This window comes from Podarcis liolepis (assembly GCF_965112155.1).
Source record: "Podarcis liolepis genome assembly, chromosome: 3".
Taxonomy (NCBI): Eukaryota; Metazoa; Chordata; class Lepidosauria; order Squamata; family Lacertidae; genus Podarcis; species Podarcis liolepis.
Window position 1 is genome coordinate 93731288 of NC_139557.1, and position 22919 is coordinate 93754206.

The window sequence follows — 22919 nt, forward strand, 5'->3', positions numbered from 1 at the left end:
GCCATTTGCTTAACGATTTTCCCTGTTGGACTTCCAGGCTGAGACATGAATCACAAACTCAAAAGGCAAGATTCACCAAAAACCCTACTCACAAGCAGTGGGAAAGTACTCTAAACCTGCTAGTCCTTGAAAGCAATTAGAACTTCTTTACAGTTAAAAAGTAGAGGGCAAGGGGAAGGGAACCCTTACTTTTTAAAAATATAGGCATGTGAACCCGCCCTGTGGAGCAAGCCATTTACTCCCCCCCCCCCCCACAATGCAAGAGCCCTAAGAAACTGCACCAGAGGTTTTTTTCCTCAATCCCAGCTCACTTGCCATCCAGCAACTCCTTCACAAGTTTTTTCCCTGGCTAGCAAGCAGGCACTGGTCAGGAGCAGAGGCTGGCTCATCTGTCAAAAGCTTTCACTGTACACTTAACAAGATAAGTGAGTCCCCTGGCAGGGGATGGTGCTATGGACACCCTGGGTGTGTTCTGCGGACCCCCAGACACCCATTTGGGAACCAATGTCTTAGACAATTGAAGTTTGCCTTTCTTTAAGTTTTCTGATTCAGTTCTCTCATTGCCACATTCTCCATTATAAATGTGAATATTATATTTCAGACTTATACCAGTGTATTTTAGCATTTTGTACTGCTTCCTTGACCACCGAAAATTGAATCATTGTTCCATCTCTCTGTAACTAGATAAATCCCTTCTCCCCATCCAAATATTAAAGCCATAGTCCTGTTCAATTTCACACACAGATTTTTCTTGGACTGACTGCTCCATTTCCATCTGGCAGAAAGCAATGTGCTCCAAATGTATTTTCAAGGGAACATCCTCATTCTAATTTAATCAAGTGCAAGTTAGAGTCTATGCCAGATGTCCCGCGATGAGTTCAGAACTGGACTGGGGATGGAGGATACTGGAAAGAGAAGAAAGTAAACAAACATTTGGCTACATCCCCCTTTGTTTTATTTTAAGTTCTACATAGAATCACAGAACTAAATTTAGAATGCTTTTATTTCCGCTGTGACAGGGTAATGAAGTGTTTAATAACGGGAGTGCAACTGACCGTTTTCTGTAGTTTGATGTCCATAAACTAAATGTTCTAGGACTAGGTGGTGTATTAAGCCACTGGGATATGCTGAATATTTTATCGAAGGTGCTTAGTAGCTGGTACTATGAAACAAGTGTAACTCCCGCCCCCCCATCAGGTACTGTGAACTTCATCCTAGATCCTGTCACCAGACTTAACTGTACTGGGTTCTCCTCTGAGCAGAACAAAAATCCTAATTCCTTTGTCATTTTGTTGTTGTTTTTATCTCACACTGAGTCTCACTTCACTTTCTATCCTGATCAAAGATTGGTCTGGGACTGGAGAGTCCCCATGTTAGTGCTCTCTGCAGTACTAGCTATAGGAGCTCAGATGGAAACACTTGAGATGGATTTTGGCTGCTACTTCGCTTTTCTGTTCTGATTTCAATCCTGAATGTGTTTAAATGGATATAAAAAGATAATAAAATTAAACTTTTTTAACCATTTTGATTATACGTAGTAAATAGTGTTCTCCATTCTCCTCATGCATTTATGTTGTAAGTGTTCAGTTGTTTTTTATTTTAATTGATCAGCATTTAATTTTGTTCAGGTTTGTTTTTTAAAAAAATGCTTTTTAAACCAGCTCTCCTCAGTATGGCTGCTCACTACTAAAATGTTTTGTCTGTCAAAAGTTTGGCTGTTTTATATTGCAAAATAGTGAAATCTGAACTCCAAAGGTGAGAAGAGCAGGCATGGTTATGTCCATGAATAAGCTGGCTGCATATTCAATTTCTTTCTGTTCCAAAATAAATTAATAAAATGTGGCATTGCTTGCCTTACTTTATTTTGGAGTAGACAAAAACTAAATGAAAAGGTAAGACGTAAGCACTTTTCAGTGAAAAACAATAACAGTGTGAGATCAGTTGTGGATTGGGGCCCTGAGGTTGCTTTTTCTCTGAAAGGTTAAGCACACTTGTTTAAACACATGACTAATAACACATGTAATTTGGCCCTAACACAGCTACTCTTCTAAACTCTTCACTTACATTGCTTGGGGCTAGTCTTTAAAAGAACAAAAATAAACACTAGTGAGATATGAACCAGCAATGTGTGACTTGCCTTTTCCTTTGCAGAAAATGATTGTCAGTCACTTCACTAAGGAAGTTAAATTAGTGGCTACAAATGCCGGCCAACAGAGATCCCTGTATTTGAGTCATATAAGACCCACTCAGTGTTCAGTTCTGCTTAAAGAGGTGAGCAAAATTATGAGATTTTCACAATAGAATTCTTAAAGTACCTTCTCTCTCTCTCTCTCTCTCTCTCTCTCTCTCTCTCACACACACACACACACACACACACACTCTGACCCAAGGCTGAAAAACACTTTTTTGTACTTCGAAGATAGATAAAAGGTAAAGGACCCCTGGATGGTTAAGTCCAGTGAAAGGCTGGAGATAACTGGTTTACCACCATGTTGAATTTAATGCAACATGTTCACTTAAGAGAAAGTTGTTCTTGAACACTGTGACACATGTCCAGGTAATTGTTTAATTGCACTAATGTGCTCTATAGGGGGCTGCCCTAGAAGGTTGTTCATAAGTTGCAATTAGTTCAGAATGCAGTGGCAAAAATAGTTTTTTTATGTGAGCCAAAGGAACGATGTGCAAAGACTTCACTTGTTGCCGATTTGTTTCTGGGCTGTGGTGATGCTTACCTTTAAAGACCTTCATGGTCTGGACCAGGGATGCCTTCTCACTCGGAGAACCTTTCACTGGTCCCAGGCTGGAGAACACTGCTGAACCATCTTTTTCAGGAGATGGTTCTAAGATTCTGGAACAATGAGCCTGCCCTTTTTAAACAGGTGGATAAAAATGTTATTTAGGCAGCCTCTCCATGTTTTAGCATTTGTTTTTATTTGTGTCAACTCTCGTGGCTTTGATTTGGCCCTGATTTACTGTAGTATTTTAGCACTTTCAGAATTACACCCCAAGAGAGCTATAAACCTTCTAAATAAAGACTCCCTGGGCATTAAAGCAACCAACAACAGGAAAGTCACAACTATTATTTTTTTAGGATGGCTATGGGTGATAAGTGACAGGATTTAGTTTCCAATTGTGCCTTTCTACCTTGCTGACATACTGGAAGCAATCTGTATAACGGGAGAGTTGCATTTACGGCAACACTTTAACAATTGTAACGGCTTTCTATTTCAGGCGCAGTTCAATATATTGGTAGTCCTCTTTAAATGCTGTTGTGTGGTGTGCTCCTGCTCAGGGTGCCTGCCAGTGGACCACATCCCTTTCCAGGATACTCCATTCCAGTGAGTATGTTGTCCTTATTGATATATCTTTTGGGTGGAGGGTACCCCACCTAGGCTCCTCACACAAGATCATTTACCGTATTTTGTGCCCCATAGGACGCTCCGGCCCATAGGACGCACCTAGTTTTTTGGGGGGGAAATAAAGAAAAAAAATTTATTTCCCCCCCAGGTGCGGGGCTGGAAGAACCAGGTCGGGGAACAGTGGGAAGGCACGCTCTGCCTCCCCGCTGTCCCCCGAGCTTGTGGGGCTGGCGTTGGGGAGAAGTGCGCTGATCCCGGGACTGCAGGCAGCTCTGTACAACCCTCGGAGCCGGTCTCCCGAGGGTTGCGCAGAGCTTCCTGAAGCCTGGAGAGTGAGAGGGGTCGGTGCGCACCGGCCCCTCTCGCTCTCCAGGCTTCAGCAAAAGTCTGCATTCGCCCCATAGGACGCACCCAGATTTCCCCTTCATTTTTGGAGGGGAAAAAGTGTGTCCTATAGGGCGAAAAATACGGTATATTTCTACAAATCCTGGTTTCCCAGAGCCTGCTGATTCCTCCTCCTGTGTGTAGATCGATGACAGTTCAACCACATAAAATAGTCAGATGGCCTGGGGATGGGCGTGGGCAGGAGGAAGGTGAAAAAGAAGTAGCAGCACGTATCCTGTTTGGGATGTAGTCAAGTGGGACAAACATCCTACTCCTTGTCTTCCTTCCCCTGTAGAAAACTATGGGAAAACAGATATGGACTGTCATTGTGCTGGTGATGAGGCAGCATTGGAGGCACGCATGCGCTGTGCTCTCCAGAAGCGAGCAATGATAATCATGAATTTAGATCCAATTTTGCATGGGAAAATAGCAAGACTGGAATGTAGCAAATAACGAATTCTTCCCGAATTCTCCAAACAACAGTAGAGTGGTACTTCGGGTTACATACGCTTCAGGTTACAGACTCGGCTAACCCAGAAATATTGCTTCAGGTTAAGAACTTTGCTTCAGGATGAGAACAGAAATTGTGCTCCGGCGGTGCGGCGGCAGCAGGAGGCCCCATTAGCTAAAGTGGTGCTTCAGGTTAAGAACAGTTTCAGGTTAAGTACGGACCTCCGGAACGAATTAAGTACTTAACCCGAGGCACCACTGTATAGGATATTTGCAACTTGGTAATTTCTCTGCGGGAGGCAGTGGGAAACAGGAGTGCCTGGCATGCTCTGATCCATGGGGTCACGAAGAGTCGGACACGACTAAATGACTAAACAACAACAACAAAATTTCTCCATGGTGTTTGGCATCTTGATTTTATGGAATAACTGGCCACAATATAGATTTGTACTATGTGCTCAAAGCATCCAGCCCCAGAGAGCAACCTGGCCACTGAATTCTGCACCCACTGAAGTTTCTGAACAGTCTTCAGAGGCAGCCCTACATATGATGTGTTGCAGTAATCTAACCTAGAGGTTACCAGAGCATAGACAACAGAACTTAGGCTACCTGTGTCCAGATAGGGGTGTAGCTGGGACATGAGCCGAAGCTGATAGAAGGCACTTTGTGTCACACCAAAGCCACCTGAACTTCAAGCAACAGCAGTGGGTCCAGAAGTATCCCCAAGTTGCATACCTGCTCCTTCAGAGGGAGTGTAACTCATGAAGAGTGGGCTATTTTTAATTGCTATTCAAATAGGTGCCCATGACATTCATTTATGCCAAAAGAGCAGGAGGAAAGTGCTTTTTCGGTTGGAACTCTTGGGGAATGTAAAGTGAGAAGCACATAAAAATTCAAGCATTTGTTTGAACTAATTTACCCAACGGTACTATTCCGTGAGTTGTGAAACAGATTGGTAACATTTAGAGTCTGTACAATTTGTGCTTCTGATTAGGTTCAGTCTTCTTTGTGAATGTTATACAAGCAATAAATTTAGACAAATCTCATTTATGACATCATGCCAATAGCTAACGTGTGTTGCCATTTTAAACCTGTAATCTCTTTAGATCCAAGTCAACGTGCAACATGATACATATGGTAGAAGCAGATTATTTTTACAATGTTAAAAGCAGATGAGAAAATCTGTGTGCAGGGAATTTTGTCATTTTATTAGCCTCCCTGATCCTTTAAGAGATGTCTCTAGCTGACCCAATATAAATAGATAGATAATAGAAGAGAATAGTAAGAATAATACAGCACATTGGTTCACAAACTCCACACCTACACACACACCACTTGCAAACTGCTGAGAGCCTTGGCAGACCAGGAAACGTTTTTCCCACCTGTTGTTTAGGAACTGTAATGCATTCTCTTAGCTTCCTCCTCTTTTTCTTGCTGCTTCCTTCATTCCAACACATTGATTCTCTGCTCATTTCAAGTACCTTGTCTGTCTCTTTCCTCTGCTTGGGACCTTCCTGTTTCCCTGCCAGCTGCGACTTTATTCCTCTGGGGAAGGCGGAGCCTCCATCACTTATGCAGACCACACCGCAAGAACCCCTCAGCAGCATAATTATAACCTCAATGACTAATCCTCTCTTGCCAAAAGGTGATTAGTAATGTTTTATTTTTCAGCTTGTGTGGATGCATTGCTGTTTTTTTCCACCAAGACCTAAATTAAACATGGCTTCATATTCTTGAGAACAATACCTAATTAACTTGTATGAGTTAAGAGAACTAACACACATAACACCTTTCTTTTTAAGGAAGCATTTAATTCGAGTGTTAACTTTAATGTCTTTTTGTTTGACAGCTTGGGCAGGTTGGAATATTCTTTTAAAAAGAGAAAAGATCCCCCCACAAAAAAGACAGAACCAACAAGTTTAAGATTTATTATAGTTTTTTTTATTAGCAAACTTTCATTGGAAAGTTCTGGGTGTGCTAACAACAGCAGGCACATGGGCTTCACTGTTTGGCATATGACACTCAACAAAATTGCACTTTATTTTTATGGTTCTGTTACAATACCAGGAATTTTCAGGCCACAACTCAAAACCAGCCTTTGTTGATGTACTGTTTTCTATATATTTCCATTTATTCTGGTTAGCCCTCATACCTGAAGCAGTTTGTTGTAAGTTCTGGAGGCGCTCAGTTTCAGTTTGTGGATTTTGCTTTGATTTCGACGTTCTGTTTTCGTTCCCATTTACTTCAGTGACTCTTACAACCCATTTGTCTTCAGTTATCACAAGAGTCCCTTCTGTTTATTAGATAGGTTTTTCTCCATTTCACAACAAGAGTGAACCAACACCCTTGAAGATAAACAGAGAAGAACTTGCTTCCTTTGGAGGAGTTCTCAAGTTCTCCTTGGCATTTGGAAGACTTTGGGATTGAAACAGTTGCTGTAAGTGGAGAAAAAATATTTCAGGGGCTATCTTAACCTGCTCTGTAGACAGTTACAGTGCAGAACTTGCTGGGACGGTAGTCACATATTTATCGAAAGAATGATGCAAAGCAGTTGCGCAAACTACAGAACTCTGGCTATGCACATTCCTGGACAAAGGAGAAGAGAGGTAGCATGAAGTTTCATTTGACCCCAAATTTTAACTGCTGACATGAGTGGGGGCTCCATTTCATGCTCACATGCTTATAATCAACTGAGCAACTACACTGCTGGTTTTGACATAAGAGCTGGCAAGTGGTGTCCTGCTCACTAGAAGACAACATGCCTATCCTGAATTCATTTTTGCTGCTTACGTTCAGTTCGCTGTTATACGCTGACTGGGGAAGGACGTGCTCATTTGCAAGCCTGCCATCTAAGAGCTCCGCGCACATGTGCGTTTCTTCATAGGTTCTCTTCTCTAACGCGCTGCAGTTGTTGGCATGGCATGCCAGAGGCTCCAATTCATAATGCTCGTGTTCCATGCCCGTTTTTTGACCTCTAGAGTCCAAATGATATTTACTGGCAGGCTGAGCTTTGTTTTGTTCCCCGTCCCCTTTGTTCCCCGACAACGCCTGGGAAAAGGCGCTGCACTGCAGCCTTTTCGGCAGAGGAATCTGACCAAAAGTACCTTGGGGCCCAAGGCAACGGCACATACACTGGAAGAAGAAGGTCGCAAAGCCCCAACTAACGCACATTATAAGCATCATGAAGGTACCGAGCTGAGTATATGCCAGAACGGTGGAAGGCATCATCATGGCGCCGGCTACAAATGTGGTCAGCGCAGCCATAGCAATTGCCGAACCCATGCGGCTGAGAGAGAAGACTACTTTCCCTTCTCGGTCAGGATCGGGAGCTAAGCGGTAAGCAACGCCATAATGGACCGCGAAGTCTACCGATAAGCCGACAGCAACAGAAATGGTGACAGACTCCAAAACATTTAGCTCCCAGCCAAGAAGGACCAACGATCCAACTGTGACAAAAATGGTTCCTGCTATCGAAACTATTGCATAAAGGCTCAGTATGATATTCCATGTTGTGAGCAGCATTACGCTGAACGCAACAGCCACCGAAAGACCCATGGCAATCAAAGTGCCATCAGAGAGACTGTCCTGGAGATCATAGAACTCCAGGTTGCTCACAAACCAGCCACTGCTTAGACCCTCAGGCGCAGTGCTCAGCTCATCCGCAATCCAGGTATCTACCTCTTTGTAGAACTGATGCATCTTCTCGTAAGCCAAGGTGAAGAGGTAGGTGCTCTGGAACTCCAGTACTACTGCTCTGATGGTATCGTTGATGTCAAAGCGAGGCCCCGGGGTTTTGCTGTCTAAATGGTACCCTGTGCTTCTTTCAAGTTCCATGATGGCCCTCTTGATGCATAACTCAAAAACCTCCTGTTTATAGGGGAAGCTCCAGTGACTGCAGCACGGATAGAGAGCCGGCTCGTCGCAGTCCTGATTTTCCATCCACTGCTTAAACGTCTCAATGAAGCAGCTCGTGAAGTCCTGCTCTTCTGTTTGGTAGAAAAAGGTCTGATTTCTCAGCCTCTGGCAAAACTTCAGAATCCAGAGCTGTGAATCTGGGCTTGCAATATTGAAAGTGCTGTCCAGTTTCAGCTTCCCTTTGCTTTTGGGATTTAGAGGGTCCCCGTTATCCTCAGGAGAGACCCCCCAGATAATAGTGATTGGCATATGAAGCTCCTCTCCGTGATGGACACGCTCAAACATGAATAGCTTTTTGTACTCGGCGTCATAGCGTTCAAAAGGATGGGAAGACCTGAACACTTGAAACTCGGAGAGCTCCAGGGATGGCAGCTTCATCTTTGGATTCACACAGACGATATATGCTCCCCCAACAGTTAAGGCCAGGAACCAGACCAACCAGATGTAGCGAAACCTGATAACTATGTGTGGCAACACTTTCTCGAAAAATATCCGGGATGCTTCCGAGGCTGCGAAAGCAACCTTGCGGAACATTTGGCACAGCACTGTCCAGCAGCTTTTGTTATTGTACACACTTGCCTGAGGCTTTCTGAAGCAACTAAATATATTGAGTAGATACCGTTCGTGTAGCACGACAACTGCAGGTAACCACGTTACCATTAATACATAGTTCACCAATATGGCAGTGCCAGCATAAACACCAAAACATCTGATTGCTGTAATATTGCTGACATAATTGGCATAGAAGGCAGCGGCGGTGGTAAAACTGGTGACAAACATGGAAAGGGCAGCATGTTGCAGGGTGATGCTCACCGTCTCCGACGTGGCAGCTTGAGACTTGTCAAATTTCGTGTAGTTCCACACATCGCACAATACGAAAGCATCATCCGCCCCAATACCGACGAGAATAATCAGTGCAGTGAGGTTCATAAAGGGGAAAAATTCAAAATTAAATACTACCCGATAAAGAAAATAAGAAACGATCAAGGAGCTAATTATTGCAAACATAGTCATCAGTGTGATAAACATGGACTTGGTATATATGCACATGACTAAGAGAACAATCACAATGGCTATAGCAGGATACACAGTATCCATTAAAAGGTAATCTTGGAATAAACTATGCTTTATTCCAAACTCAATCCCTGTGATGGTGGTTATTCCATCTGAAGAGTTCCAGTTCTCAAAGTTATCCAGATAGATATTCATCATGCTCTCCCCTTTTTCAGTAGGTGAAAAGAGCATGCTGTACTTTAAAGCTGGTAAGACATAGTCTGTAGTCTTTGGGCTTAGAAAATCTTTGTCTACTAGGTAGTGGAGAATCTGGTAAACAGCATTGTACTTTGTACATTTACGAGGCACATTTGTACACTTGAGTTGGTCCTTCCTTCTGGCTGCCATATCCCAGCAATCTGGTCCCAGGGTCCCATTATAGTAGTATTTGGCACATGTACGGAGCTGCTTCAGAGTGTGAGAAACATCTTTCTCCACAAGCTTTTGACAGGATGATCTGTTGTTTAAAATGGCAATGTAATTGCCTAGCGTCCAGCTGGGGCAGCACGAAGCAGCAGTGGTCCTCTGGCAGAGATCACCAAACTGAGCATGGGATCGTATCTGCGTAAAGAAAGACAGAAAGAATTATAATAAGAAGCAGAAGTGCAAAGCTCAAACACCATTTTAACATTTCCGTTGCCCACAAAAAAATCTTCTTACCATCTCTAAAAATATTAGTTCCAACTGTGGGATTTCTCAAGCATTTGAGTGATTTGGAACCAATTCTTTGTGATCACTAATTGCACACACTTTTGAGCTCTGTCCTCCCCTTATGCACATTTAGCAAGAGCAATTTATACTAAGCAATCAGTGGTTTTGATAGCAAATGAGATGTAATTTTAAAGGTAACATACTTTGGAGACTAAATTTACTGCTCATAGATTCATTTGAACACATACCAAAAAAGTCAATATACTCCATCAGAAATATTTTTTTCCTGTATACTGAAGGCAAAGGAAAATACAGGCACCGGGAATTCTCAACTGAGCACGCTGCTGTAGCTACATTTATACAAATGTGAGTGCAAATTGGTTAAAACTGGTCACCTGGAAGTCTTGAGTGTATCTTTAACTACAGCCAAGAACAGAAAAATCATCTGATATAAAACAGGCTGACTTGTGTGGACAAAACTATAATTAAATTTTGCTTCTTTCCTCGGTTCTCAGTCAGGACTATGAATCCTTTCTTCACCAGATCAAGAAAAGGCAACAATGCAGGCAGACAGGTAAGTGGCTTGGTTAAGCGTTTATGTGGTACTTGAATTTCTCAATCACTTGACACGGCTGCCATTTCACAATGTTTCTAGGGTTATCACACATCTATTAAAGTTGCTGATGACCGCAGGAAAGTCATTTTCCTAGACATATTTAGAGGTTAACTGGCACAAACTGTGGCAAGGCTTCAATACCTTTTCAGACTAGTCTTTTGAACTGGTTCCCATGCTATCTTTTTGCATAGGGAATGTTGGAAGATATCTGTGTCAGGATCCGCCCTACTCTCGAGTAGGACCCTGGCAGAGAAACATGCCCGACTGGCATATTCTCTCCTTCCTGGTCGATCGTTCGGGAGCTTCAAAAGCTTTCTTCTGCCCGAACATCACAGCGACTGATGCCAACAGACATCAGCACAGTCCATTATTTTAATGTTGTATTTTATTTTTGTTTTTAAGTTGTAATCACTCATCTTGTTTTTATTATTGCTTGTAAGCCGCTCTGAGCCCGGCCTTGGCTGGGGAGGGCGGGGTATAAATAAAAAATTATTATTATTATTATTAGGGATCCGCAGTGTTTGCGCAGTCAGCGTAACAGAACTCAGTAGCTCAGCATTTGGCTAATCTACATTTATTTACATATAAAGCACTCTGAGCATTCTGACTTTGCTGTCTGATGAGAAAGAGGAAGGAGCTAAGAGAAAGAACAGAGGACAATAGTCCCACTTCACAGAACACAGTAACACAAACATCCTGTCTCCCTCACTTCCCACTCTGTGGAGTCAAAACATACACAGTCATGTGATAGACAACAATCCCATGACTGCAGACAAGGGGAATGAATCTCCAATAATCTGAGAGAGTTTCTTGGACAAGTTTAACAACTGTAACATGATGTGACAAAGAGGGTATGTACATACTATATCCCACAAGAGCAACAAACCTGTAACAAACCCCCCCCCCAAACCTCCAGTGTAACCTTTTCCTAACTGGTCAATGCATTCAGAGAATATACTGCTATGTAGACTCATTCCATCACTCCCAGAAATCAGAATATATATATTTATGGAAATACAGGAGGGATAGGTTCCTTAATTTGTGTTGGCACACCTACTGAGGTGTGGGGATCTTTGTGGCACTGCTATTCAGAGGGCCAGGATACTCATTAGTTAGGCCTGCAAAGCTTCAGAATTAAGTTGTGCCTAATGTACATCTGGACTCACTAGTCAAATTTCCTACTTGGAATGCATAACAAAGAACCAATCCTGGATACACTTATGTACTTTCCCAATATTATCAGAGGATTAGTCTTACTAAGTCACTTACACATGTGCTTAAGCTTTTTGAAAGCCAGGCACATTTCAGACATCCAAACATTCTGGTTTTGAGTCATATTGAAATTGCTTTGGCTGATTATGTGCAATCCTTTTATAGCAGAGGCAAAAAAGAACAGGATTTAGGAATTCTCCCGATCGTTATAAAAGATTTAATATGGCCTTAATTTTGTCAAACAATTTCAGAACAATAATGACCTAGCATTCCATAAAAACAGGATAATTCACATTTGATTGTTTCCAGATAAAAACACTCACACATGCAAGCTCAGGAAAAAACGAACAACCTAATAAATAAAAGGAAGCACTGGAATGCCATCTCTTTATTTTTCATGGCCCATGTCCAGTTGTATCAGGGAGGATACAACATGAAAGCCCTTCAGGTCAGCCAGACAAGCTGGGAGGAAAAAACTATCACCCACTTTACTTATTCAAGTTCAATCTGAAACTGTGAGTTTGCTTGCTATTTCTCAACACATTGCAGACCTTACATATTTGCTGTTAAAGTAAGCCTCACAAAAGATAAAGATAAATTGGCTGTTAGAACTTGGAAAGAGAGACTTAGCCTGGAACTTATCAAAATACCTCATGAAAACATTGTTTTAGAAATACTGCAAACACATGCAAGAGTTAGGGTCTGTTTTGTTGCTACATCAAAAGGTGTTGCCAAGGCCACTTTGTGCATGCAAGATTAGATGTATCATTGTGATGTTTTCCACTTGTTCTGCAACATCTAAAGAAAATATTGTGCTTAAATTATCTCTCGGTGGTTTTCAGATTTCTTACACTTCCAATGTGACCATGTGCTCTAGAACCCACACATTTCTTAGTAATACTGTATTGTACAGCATGAGAAACTTGCCGTATTTTTTTAAAAAAATAATTTATTTTATTCTTGAACATTACACTAAACAAACTTGACTTTTCTCTGTTTCTAAAGTGAGGAGAGGATTCAGGTGCTGCTCTTCAAACTGAGCTTGTCAAACAGGTACTCCCCTGTGCCATGCTGGGGCAGTCCCAGGTGCCTCAGGTTTGTGAGGTGGTCTCCCAGCTGCTTGATGACCTTCACCTCTTCCTCCAGGAACTCAGACTCCAGGAAGTCACACAGATGAGGGTCTCCCTTCTCTGTTGCCAGCTTGTGCAGATCCAGCAAGGCCTGGTTCATCCTTTTCTCCAGCTGCAGGGCCGACTGCAGGGAATCCAAGCTGTTGCCCCACTCGTCCTTCTCTGGCTTCTTGAGGTCCTTCAGCAAGATGCGCCCCCCCCTCTCTTGTTCTGGTATTTCAGGAACTTGTCTGCATGCTCCCACTTTTCTTCGGACTGCTCCTTGAGGAACTTGGCCATGTGACACAAGGCAACATCATCCCGGTCAAAGTGGTAGGACATAGACGGATAAACATAGCTAGCATTCAACTCCAGATTCACCAGCTGGTTCAAGGTAGCTTCACAGTCAGCATGGAAGTTCTGGCACACCTGAGAAGACATCTCCGTATCCTAGCAAAATAAACTGAGACCAAACAACACTAGAAGCCCTACACTGCTGTTGGTCAACTTGCCGTATTTTTCTGTGTATAAGACAAGGTTTCCCCCCTAAAAAATAATGTCCAAAATTTCAGGGAGTCTTATACATGTATAGAGCTCCCCCCATTTTCTTAAATTGAAGTCCCCCAAATAAGGGGCGTATTATACACATAAAAATACGGTACCTCTGCTCCTCCAGATGTTGCTGGACTGCAACGTCCATCATCTTCCATTACTTATGGTGGCTAGGGCTGGTGGGAGTTGAAGCCCAACAACATCAGAAGGATAGCAGTTTAGCTATCTCTGTTTTAAGAGAAGACTGGTAATGGCAGGTGACCTGTCTTTTAGGGGGCTATATCTATGTTTCGGGACGCGGGTAGTGCTGTGGGTTAAACCACAGAGCCTAGGACTTGCTGATCATAAGGTCAGCGGTTCGAATCCCCGCGACGGGGTGAGCTCCCATTGCTCGGTCCCTGCTCCTGCCAACCTAGCAGTTCGAAAGCACGTCAAAGTGCAAGTAGATAAATAGGTACCGCTCCAGCGGGAAGGTAAACGGCGTTTCCATGTGCTGCTCTGGTTCGCCAGAAGCGGCTTAGTCATGCTGGGCACATGACCCAGAAACTGTACGCCGGCTCCCTCGGCCAATAAAGCGAGATGAGCGCCGCAACCCCAGAGTCGGCCACAGCTGGACCTAACGGTCAGGGGTCCCTTTACCTTTTATCTATGTTTCATACTGGAGAATGAGGACACGTTTCCAAGAAACCCCAGAGTTCCTCAGAAAACAGTTTGAAAGCAGCTTGAAAGCAGGCTTTCACATAAATTTCAGGGTGATTAACAGTCATACAATAGAAAGATGTTGGCAGTGGCAGTAAAAGCCCTGCTGTGGACGGGGGCTTCTGATATTTTAGAGACTTCACAGAGGGGTTCTTTTGAGAACAAGTGACCTCCTGGGTATATAAGAGGTAAGACCTCAAACCACCTGGTCCCCAAACTGTTTCAAGCCATGTATGTTAGTACCAAAACCCTGAACTTGACCTAGCAGCAATTAGCAAGCATTGTAGATCCTGTGTGCTGGCTGCAGTTCACCCCCCACAGGCAGCGTAGCTGCCATATTCTGCACCAGCTACAGCAGGGGTAGGCAACCTAAGGCCTGGATGCGGCCCAATCACCTTCTAAATCCGGCCCGTGGACAGTCCAGGAATCAGCGTGTTTTTACATGAGTAGCATGTGTCCTTTTATTTAAAATGCATCTCTGGGTTATTTGTGGAGCATAGGAATTCGTTCATTTCCCCCCCAAAATATAGTCCGGCCCACCACATGGTCTGAGGGATGGTGGATCGGCCCACGGCTAAAAAAAGGTTGCTGACCCCTGAGCTACAGCTTCCAGAACAATGTCAAGGGTTGCCCCCTCAGAGAGAACACTGCAGCAATTCAAACTTGAGGCTACCACTGCATGGTCAAGCTGTCCTGATTGAGAAACTGCTGTAGAAGTCTGTAGGAGGCACTCCAAGACCATCAGTAACAGAGCTGCATCTAGGGCAGGCATGTCAAAACTCCATTTTGGGGGCTTAATTCGGCCCACTGGAACTCCATGGCTGTATATGTCTGGGGGTAAAATCCTCAACAACTTCAATCCTAAAGAAAAAGCTCAACAACTTTGGTCGGCCCTCATGCATGGTCACTTCATCAAATCTGGCCCCCTTTGAAAAAGTTTGGGCACCCCCAGATCTAGGGAAACCCCCAAACCACGCACCTGCTTCTTCAAGGATAGTGCAACATCATACAGGGCAGGCAACTGTCTGTCTTACCTAACCTGGGAACTGCGTACTCATAGAGCTTCCTGCTTGCCAAGATTCACACGCAGGTTATTAGCCCTCATCCAGCCCACCAATGCATCCAGACATTGATTCAGCACCTGCTTAGCCAGTCCTAATTCTCTGTTATAGTGGAACAGAGTTGGGTATCAGCAATGAATGGATGACACCTCACTCCAAATCTCCTAATGACCAATCCCAATAACTTCATATTCAATAGCATTGGAAGCTAATACATTGCCCTGCAGCACTACATAACTCAAAAGCCAGGAAACTGAGAAACACTCATCCAATACTATCTTCTGGAACCTTTCCTGGAGATAAGACTAGAACCATGGCAGAATAGTGCCCCCAGTGCCAATCTCCCAAGGTTGGTCCAAGAGGATACCTTGGCTGATAATATCAAAAGCCAATGAGAGATCAACCAGAAGAAGCAGGGTCACACTCCCCCTCTCCCTCTCCAGGCCAATTTAGTCCCAAACCCTGTTCTAAACCCAAACTGAAATAGTTCTAGACAAATCTATACATCTACTTGCAGCAGGATTTTCCTACACTGGAATCTCACTTGTGAGTCTGTTTTTAGGAAGCACCCTAGAGAAGATTTCTAGGTCAGTTAAAATCTAAAAGCATATGATCGATTTTTAAAAGGGCTTAAACGTTAGCAATATACAAACTGGGGGCTGAATCCTGTAGTCATTCTGCATATGGCATTAACATTAAGATTATGTGGGTGCAATGTGTGAAGAATTATAGGATCTTTTCCCAAGCATAAGTAAACCAGATGGCTAAAGCTGATACAGCATGCCCAAGACAAATTGTGTATGACTGGTACACAGCTGGCAATACAATTTATAATACCCCGCCCCCTCTTATGGAAATGCTGGGAATTTAATCAAAGTTTCCATTAAAACACATAATGGCACAGAAAGGAAATATGGCAAACCTTAAAGTTAAACTTTCAAAACACCAAACCAGTTGGATTTGCTTCCACATGAATTAATGGCATTGACTTGAGTACAGAAGGAGCCAGGCCTTTAAAGGAACATGAACTGGAAAGAGATACGGATAGCAGGCAACGAGAGAGAGACATTAATAAAGATGAAAGACTACAGAAGACATCAATGCCTCATTACTGGGCAAGACAGCCTCAGTTCAAAGATCCAGAGGTTTGCAATAGGGTAGAGCTGTTTTCTAAACACAACACACACTTAAAAACACCACCTATTTCCATATGGCTTGAACAGCCAATGAATCTTTTAAAAAATGATTCCGTTAGAATAACTAAATGAACTTCCCATTCCCCTAGCTCATTCAGTATTGAAAGCTTTTCTAACAAGAAGCCATCATTGTAATATCTGGGTAATACAGTGGTACCTCGGGTTACAGATGCTTCAGGTTACAGACTTCGCTAACCCAGAATTAAGTACCTCAGGTTAAGAGCTTTGCTTCAGGATGAGAACAGAAATTGCACGGCAGCAGCGGGAGGCCCCATTAGCTAAAGTGGTACCTCAGGTTAAGAACAGTTTCAGGTTAAGAACGGACCTCCAGAACAAATTAAGTTCTTAACCCGAGGTAGCACTGTATTGCTCCTTCTCCAAATACTCATGATAGAGTCTACAAAGATAACAAATACATTGAGAAGCTATCATCTGGTTTAAAAGTAGTCCATGATTTCAACTCAACCCCAGTTGGGATTATGCTAGACATCGTCCTCGTCATCATAATAATAAAAATTATTCAAGTGCCTCTAAAGTAAACATCCATGCAAGTGTGCTGCAAAGTTGTCAAGCTGCTTGAATAAAATTATGTTATAAAATAAATGGCTTGTTTGCTTTATTATAATCGCGTAGAACTGAAAAAAATTTAAAAGCACTATTACAGGCTCTTCATCTTGAATTCAGTTTTCTTTTATAATTTTGTGGTGCTTCAAAAGCAGGTTTTTCTTTCATTATTTTTTCAAAAGCAGATTATTAGTATTAAGCAGTAACTGAAACATTTTCCCTTATATCTAGCGTGCAGGTTGGGTTGTGAAAGCCTTGCAACAATGAATGATTACGTGAACCAGTCCCTAAAGAAGTTATTTCCCATTCATTCATGCACACATATCCCACAACTGGGTGATCGTACTTCCACTTCCATGGATTCTTGCATTGTTGGGCATAACAATCTGATAACTCACAAAAATCTAGTTTTCCATTTCCCCACCAGCCCACAAAGCAGCACTGCGAGTGGCAAACTACACATGACACCAATCATGTGGTTTGTCTGTGGCTTTTCTTTCAGAAATAGCCAGTACAGGACACCAGGCCCAGATTGGGACCATGGTAAGAGGAGCCGGGGGACAACAGCCCTTTTCTCTCCTGCTACAGTCCCAATCTGGACTGGACCCCAGCACATGCAGTTTGCATGGTGACCCAATCCGGATCAGGACCATGAACCAACCATATTTTGAGGCTCCAGCACCTGTCAAAGTATACCAACTACCGTAGATTCAGAGAGTGACAAGCTCACATATCATAGATACACAATATGAGCATACTCTCTTCACTTTACCAAAGACCTTGCATCAGTTAAGGTCCATTAGTTAAAACCAGACTTCATTTTCAACTATATGCAATGTTAACTTCTAACACATGCAGGAGGAACTCACGGAGTCCCTGAGGCTGCCTGTTACTTTTTACATTTTGGTTCCTTGGGGGAATAAAAAAAGGCCCTAACTATTTTGATGATGGAAAACATTCTCTCCTGATCAGAGCAGTCAAGACCAAAGTGTCTTCTTTCATCCCCCTGTGCTCTGAAGAGGAAGCAAACTTTGCTTTCTCAGAACACCACGATCTGGACTGAATTATTTTGGGGGGCTGCAGGGGGGGGGATTTACACAGGTTACTGTATATATATGTCTGCGTTCCCCATTGCCAACCTATTCCCTTTTGGACTTACAAACCTAAGCAACTCACGGAATCACACACAACAAAACTACTTTAAGGAGTATTGTAAAGGGGCAAAAAATGCTTCCTCGCCAAGATGACAAAACAATCAATGAGAAAGACAAAGTCTTATTCTGAAAATTGCATACTAAATCCTTCTCCTCTCCTCAGACAAAGTATTCAGAATAGGAATGGGTAGGAAAAAATGAAACAGACAGCACTGTTAACCTTGAGAAGGGGTCATAAAGAAATGTTGGGCAGCATTATCATCACCACTGTAAAAGGCAAAGTTTTTTTTGTCCTAATGGTTGCCTGCCAATAAGTACCCTGTGACAAGCAAGACTTTAGTAATTATCAAAGACAAGAACACGAAGTTTCACATTTAGTCATATCAAAATTTGATATCTGTACTTACTCTCATATTATCCACATTGCACATTGATTTTATTGCAGGTAAATTCCACAAGTTATTTCCATCTGCTGATGTAAATACCACTCGGGAATAGCGATCACCTGAAATAAGATTGACATATCAAGGAGGTTTCTGATGTTATAGACCTTGAGAGAGTTAAAGTGTAGGGTATGTTCTCAGTTCAGTAGCACCCTGGGACACTCTGTCTCAGTCTAACCTACCTCAAAAGGTTGTTGTGGGAATAGGATGGGAGTGGAGAAGCATTTACGCAGTCTTGAAATTCATGGAGGAAAGGCGGAATTATAACGTAATGAATAAAATATATAGCCTAGCTAAATTGGTGTGCCTAAAACATCTTCTGTACTGTATTAACATATAGAAACTAATTGCCAAGAAAAGCAGCACATAGAAACTGGGGGATGTTTTATAAAGTTAGCATTCATTTTCAGAAATGTTGAGTTTGTAATAATCAGTTGCTAGAGTGTCTTATTTTAGTGCATACACTTTCAGTATCAATATACTTTGAAAAATAGCGCCAAAGTGACCAAGGTGTTATTGGCGTGAGTGGGTTGGGCTGAAAGGAGGAGGAGGAGGATTTACACCTCTCCCATTTGTTCTAGCACCAAGGAGAAGCAAGCATTCAGCTATCCATTTACTTCCAGTGGTGAGAAAGGAGGACATGCAAAATGCCCTTTCTTCCCACACCACAAACTTCACAAAGCTGCAGCTAGGTAAGGAAGTAAAAAACTGATTTCCTGGAAATATCGTGCAGGATTCATCTAGTGAACCCTGATAGCAGAAGCCATGTGCAAGACTTCTGTTTATGTGACGTATCCTTCCCTGTGTGCCCCCCACAATGTGTTTGGGGGGGTGTATCTAGAGACTCCCCAGACAGTGACCGCAGAGGGGAGAGAGGATTGTTCTGTCTGATATGCTTGTGTAGACCCACTGTTTCTAGTACCAGGACACTGAATTCCACCCATGCACGTTTTCGTATCACTAGTGGGGGACGACGACGACGACAAGTGCATGGTGATAATCTCTAAATGTGGTAAGAACTTGTAGCTTGGTAATCATCCCTTGCTTTTCACAAACTGAAAAGAACATTTCCTGGGAAATTGAAAAGGTCAATAGATAGCACCAACTGTAAGTAAAATATTAGTTCATCTTCCTCACATGCTTTAGATCAGGCATAGGCAAACTCAGCCCTCCAGATGTCTTGGGACTACAACTCCCATCATCCCTAGCTAACAGGACCAGTTGTAGTCCCATAACATCTGGAGGGTTTGCCTATGCCTGCTTTAGATTCATTTCCTAACATTTTTTGCACACTTAACACTCACTTGGAATGTCGCAGAAAAAGCTGTCCTTGTGGAAATTCCAGTCTGCTTCCCTCTTCTCTCTTTCATAGTGATCATCTGAATATCGGTTATCTCGATGGCTAAGAGAGAACAATTTTTCATCTTTGAAAATATAGCATTCAAACAGCTTACACTTTTAACAGTTATCTTTGTTTCAATAGTAACTGCACAAAAGGCGGCAGCGGAGGGGGGAGTGCCATGACGATACATGCACTCCAGTTTTGTTGGGTGCTAAAGACATACCTCTTTACTCAGATGTTTGGAACTTCTTGAGGGTGTCACTGGTTAGGGTCAGGAAAATCTGGTTGGCAGAACAGTTTTTGGCAGGGATGGGGAACTTATGTCTCCCACAACCTGCAGGATAACTCTGACAGGTGGGTGGAGCAACCCACCCATGAATCACTTAAAAATAAATTAATTAAAAGATAGCTGAATGCGGGAGGGAGGGGGATGAATACCTATCCACAACCAAACAAAGAACAAGCTGCTCCTCCCATGATTTTCAAGAACAGTTCTATCCTTAAAAGAACACTAACATAAAACAGGGTCAACAACATCATTACTCTGTGTTCTCTGCTTTTTATACTAATATGGGCATACTGCCCCATTACACATTTTCAGCTGTGGCTGCTGGGTAAAGTAAGAATTCCCTAAGAAAATAAATCAAGTTTCACATGACTTCTAGGGTTTAAGAATTCAAATATTCAAAATAGTTTTTTATATCACTATAAATGTTTGTTAGCATGCCACCTTGTTATTAACACTGACCAGGGCTTATGATTAAGAGAGCCAGATGTTAAAAGTGTGCAGTGCTATTTTTGTTGTATGGGGGGAGGAGGAGAGGTTTAAAATAAGCTCCCACATTTCGTTTCATAGGATATGTAAGTGGAAAACAACAGCAGAAGAGAACATGGTTGAAAAGCTCTTACCTCTTCGCCTGCTCATCTGCATATTTGAAAGGATAGTTTGCTAACGTTGCTTTGTAGCCTGTGTTTTTCACCATATTATTCCAGGTAACCAGCCGCTGTCCTATTGCCGTTCCTCTTGGCTCAAAACCCTATGGCAAAACATTAGAGAGCTTTTTTAGCGCATGCCATCCTTCTATTTGAAAAGGATGCTAGCAAGTCCAATTGATGAGAAGCCTTCATTAGAAAGCCCTCTCTCTGCAGTCCTATGCAACAAATTCCTATATAACAAATTCACTACCACCAAGTCTTGCTCTTCCATAGGCCAAGGTAGACACAGATTGAGCATTCTGGGGACCAGTGGATAGAAATGTTTAATTATCCTCCCCTCTTCCCTCTCCATCCCCACCATGGGCCTTGCAAAGGTCACCTTTGGGAAGCTGCTATTTGCATTGAAAGGGAAGCTCCCATAGGTGACAATGGAGATGTCACTTGAAACTTCAGAGGGATTATTTTTGTTGGGTTTGTGGCAGAGAGCACGAGAGCGCGAATATGAGAGTGAAACTTCTCCAATCCAAGGTCCCCAGGCTGCTCGTTAACACCATTCATGCAATTAATGGTGTGCCTAGCGTAGTTCTTAGTTGTTTGAGAGTTTTCCTACAATGTATTCAATCCCTTGGTAGTCCAAGAGGAAAAATATAGCTGCTCAAGTAATAAGCCTACAAATTGTGATGTCTAGACCCTGGCTGAAATATAGCTTTAGGTGTGCCTGCAATAAAATGAAACTGTCTAAAGCTTGCCAACGGTTGTTTCTTTAAAAATAAGATAAAATTAGAGGGCTTGGACTCATATCCTTGCCATATCCTTGCCTTGTTTAACCATTTATGGATTCTTATGTCTATGCCAACAGTGGCACATTTAATGTCTAATGAGGAGCACGCTACAGCCGACTTCTCCTAAATAGTTCAAACAGATGGTTCTGCGACAACTTTTAATAGTGTAGTTATTCTCTCCCCCTGCCCCCAGCCCAGAAGACTCCCCGTACCTTTGATGGCTTGTTTTTTATTGTTAGCAAAGCCGATTCCTAACCAAATATTCCTCTTTCATCTTCATGCTGCCATTGTTTGCATGCTCTGTTGTCTCTGTCTCGAGAGACCACACAATTCCCATATTGCTCACACTGGGCTTTGACATGTAAGAAGCTGTTCTCCAATAACCTAAGCATGTGTAGACGTGCTCCACATGAAAAACAACACCCCTGAGACCGTGCAAAGCCACCTCCATAATAGTTGCTACATGCAGCGATCCATCAGTACGAAGTGCCCCACTACTGGCTGCCATCATCTGGTTTGTCTCCATGTGACTGTAAAAACACTCTATCAGAGTTTCATTGCAGTACAGAGAGAAACTGACAGCATTCAATACATGTGCAAAAATCTGCACCCAGTAGTTTGCTGCATGAGCAGCTAAGTTATGCAGTCATGGGGATTGTGTTAAGCAGGCTGTGATTTCCACAACCCCTTGTTCATTGTTGTATTGCCACTGTTATCCTCTTTACTGTCTCTGATTACCAAAATGCCTGACCACTGAGGCTAAATGCCAGGCAAGAACAGAAGACTGCAACAATTTCATTGTGGTGTAGTAGTAGTAGTAGTAGTAGTAGAAGAAGAAGAAGAAGAAGAGTTTGGATTTGATATCCCGCTTTATCATTACCTGAAGGAGTCTCAAAGCGGCTAACATTCTCCTTTCCCTTCCTCCTCCACAACAAACACTCTGTGAGGCAAGTGGGGCTGAGAGACTTCAGAGAAGTGTGACTGGCCCAAGGTCACCCAGCAGCTGCATGTGGAGGAGCGGGGAAGCAAACCCGGTTCACCAGATTACGAGTCCACCACTCTGAACCACTTTGACCTGAGAGACCAGGGATCAAATCCCCACCCAGCCATGAAGCTCACTGGGTGATCTTGGGCCAGGTTAGCCTGACCTAACTCATAGGGTTGTTGTGAAGAGAAAATGTGGGGAAGAGACATGTGTACCTTCTTGGAGGAAAAGTGGGATATAAGTGTAACATAAAACCCCACTGGGTGATGACCCCAAGGGTCATCTAGTTCACCCCACTGCAATGCAGGAATCTCAACTAAAGATGTTATCGGCCCAGAGTTGTAAAGATGACAAAGTCCCTACCAGAGAAGAATGGCAAGCCAAGTTGATGGACTATGCCGAGATGGCAAAGTTGACTGGAAAACTCAGAAACCAAGAGGATTAAAACTTTATAAA

General features: G+C 42.9%; 1 protein-coding gene and 1 pseudogene across 3 annotated transcripts in view; both read right to left on the reverse strand.

Moving 5' to 3' along the window:
* Window positions 1-6111: 6111 nt before the first annotated feature.
* The window catches only part of DISP1 (dispatched RND transporter family member 1), a 90919-nt gene continuing 74111 nt past the window's right edge, over window positions 6112-22919 (reverse strand). For both annotated transcript variants that reach the window (XM_083496017.1, XM_083496018.1), the window contains exons 5-8: window positions 20670-20797; window positions 19723-19820; window positions 18383-18480; window positions 6112-9722 (exon numbers count right to left, since the gene is read on the reverse strand). In XM_083496017.1, the coding sequence (XP_083352143.1) occupies window positions 6813-9722; window positions 18383-18480; window positions 19723-19820; window positions 20670-20797 (3234 nt within the window). In that variant the 3' untranslated portion in view covers window positions 6112-6812. The remainder of the gene's footprint in view (window positions 9723-18382; window positions 18481-19722; window positions 19821-20669; window positions 20798-22919) is intronic.
* On the reverse strand, window positions 12658-13190 carry LOC310702431 (ferritin heavy chain A-like; annotated as a pseudogene). Its single transcript has one exon. The product of its transcript is annotated as a ferritin heavy chain A-like (transcript).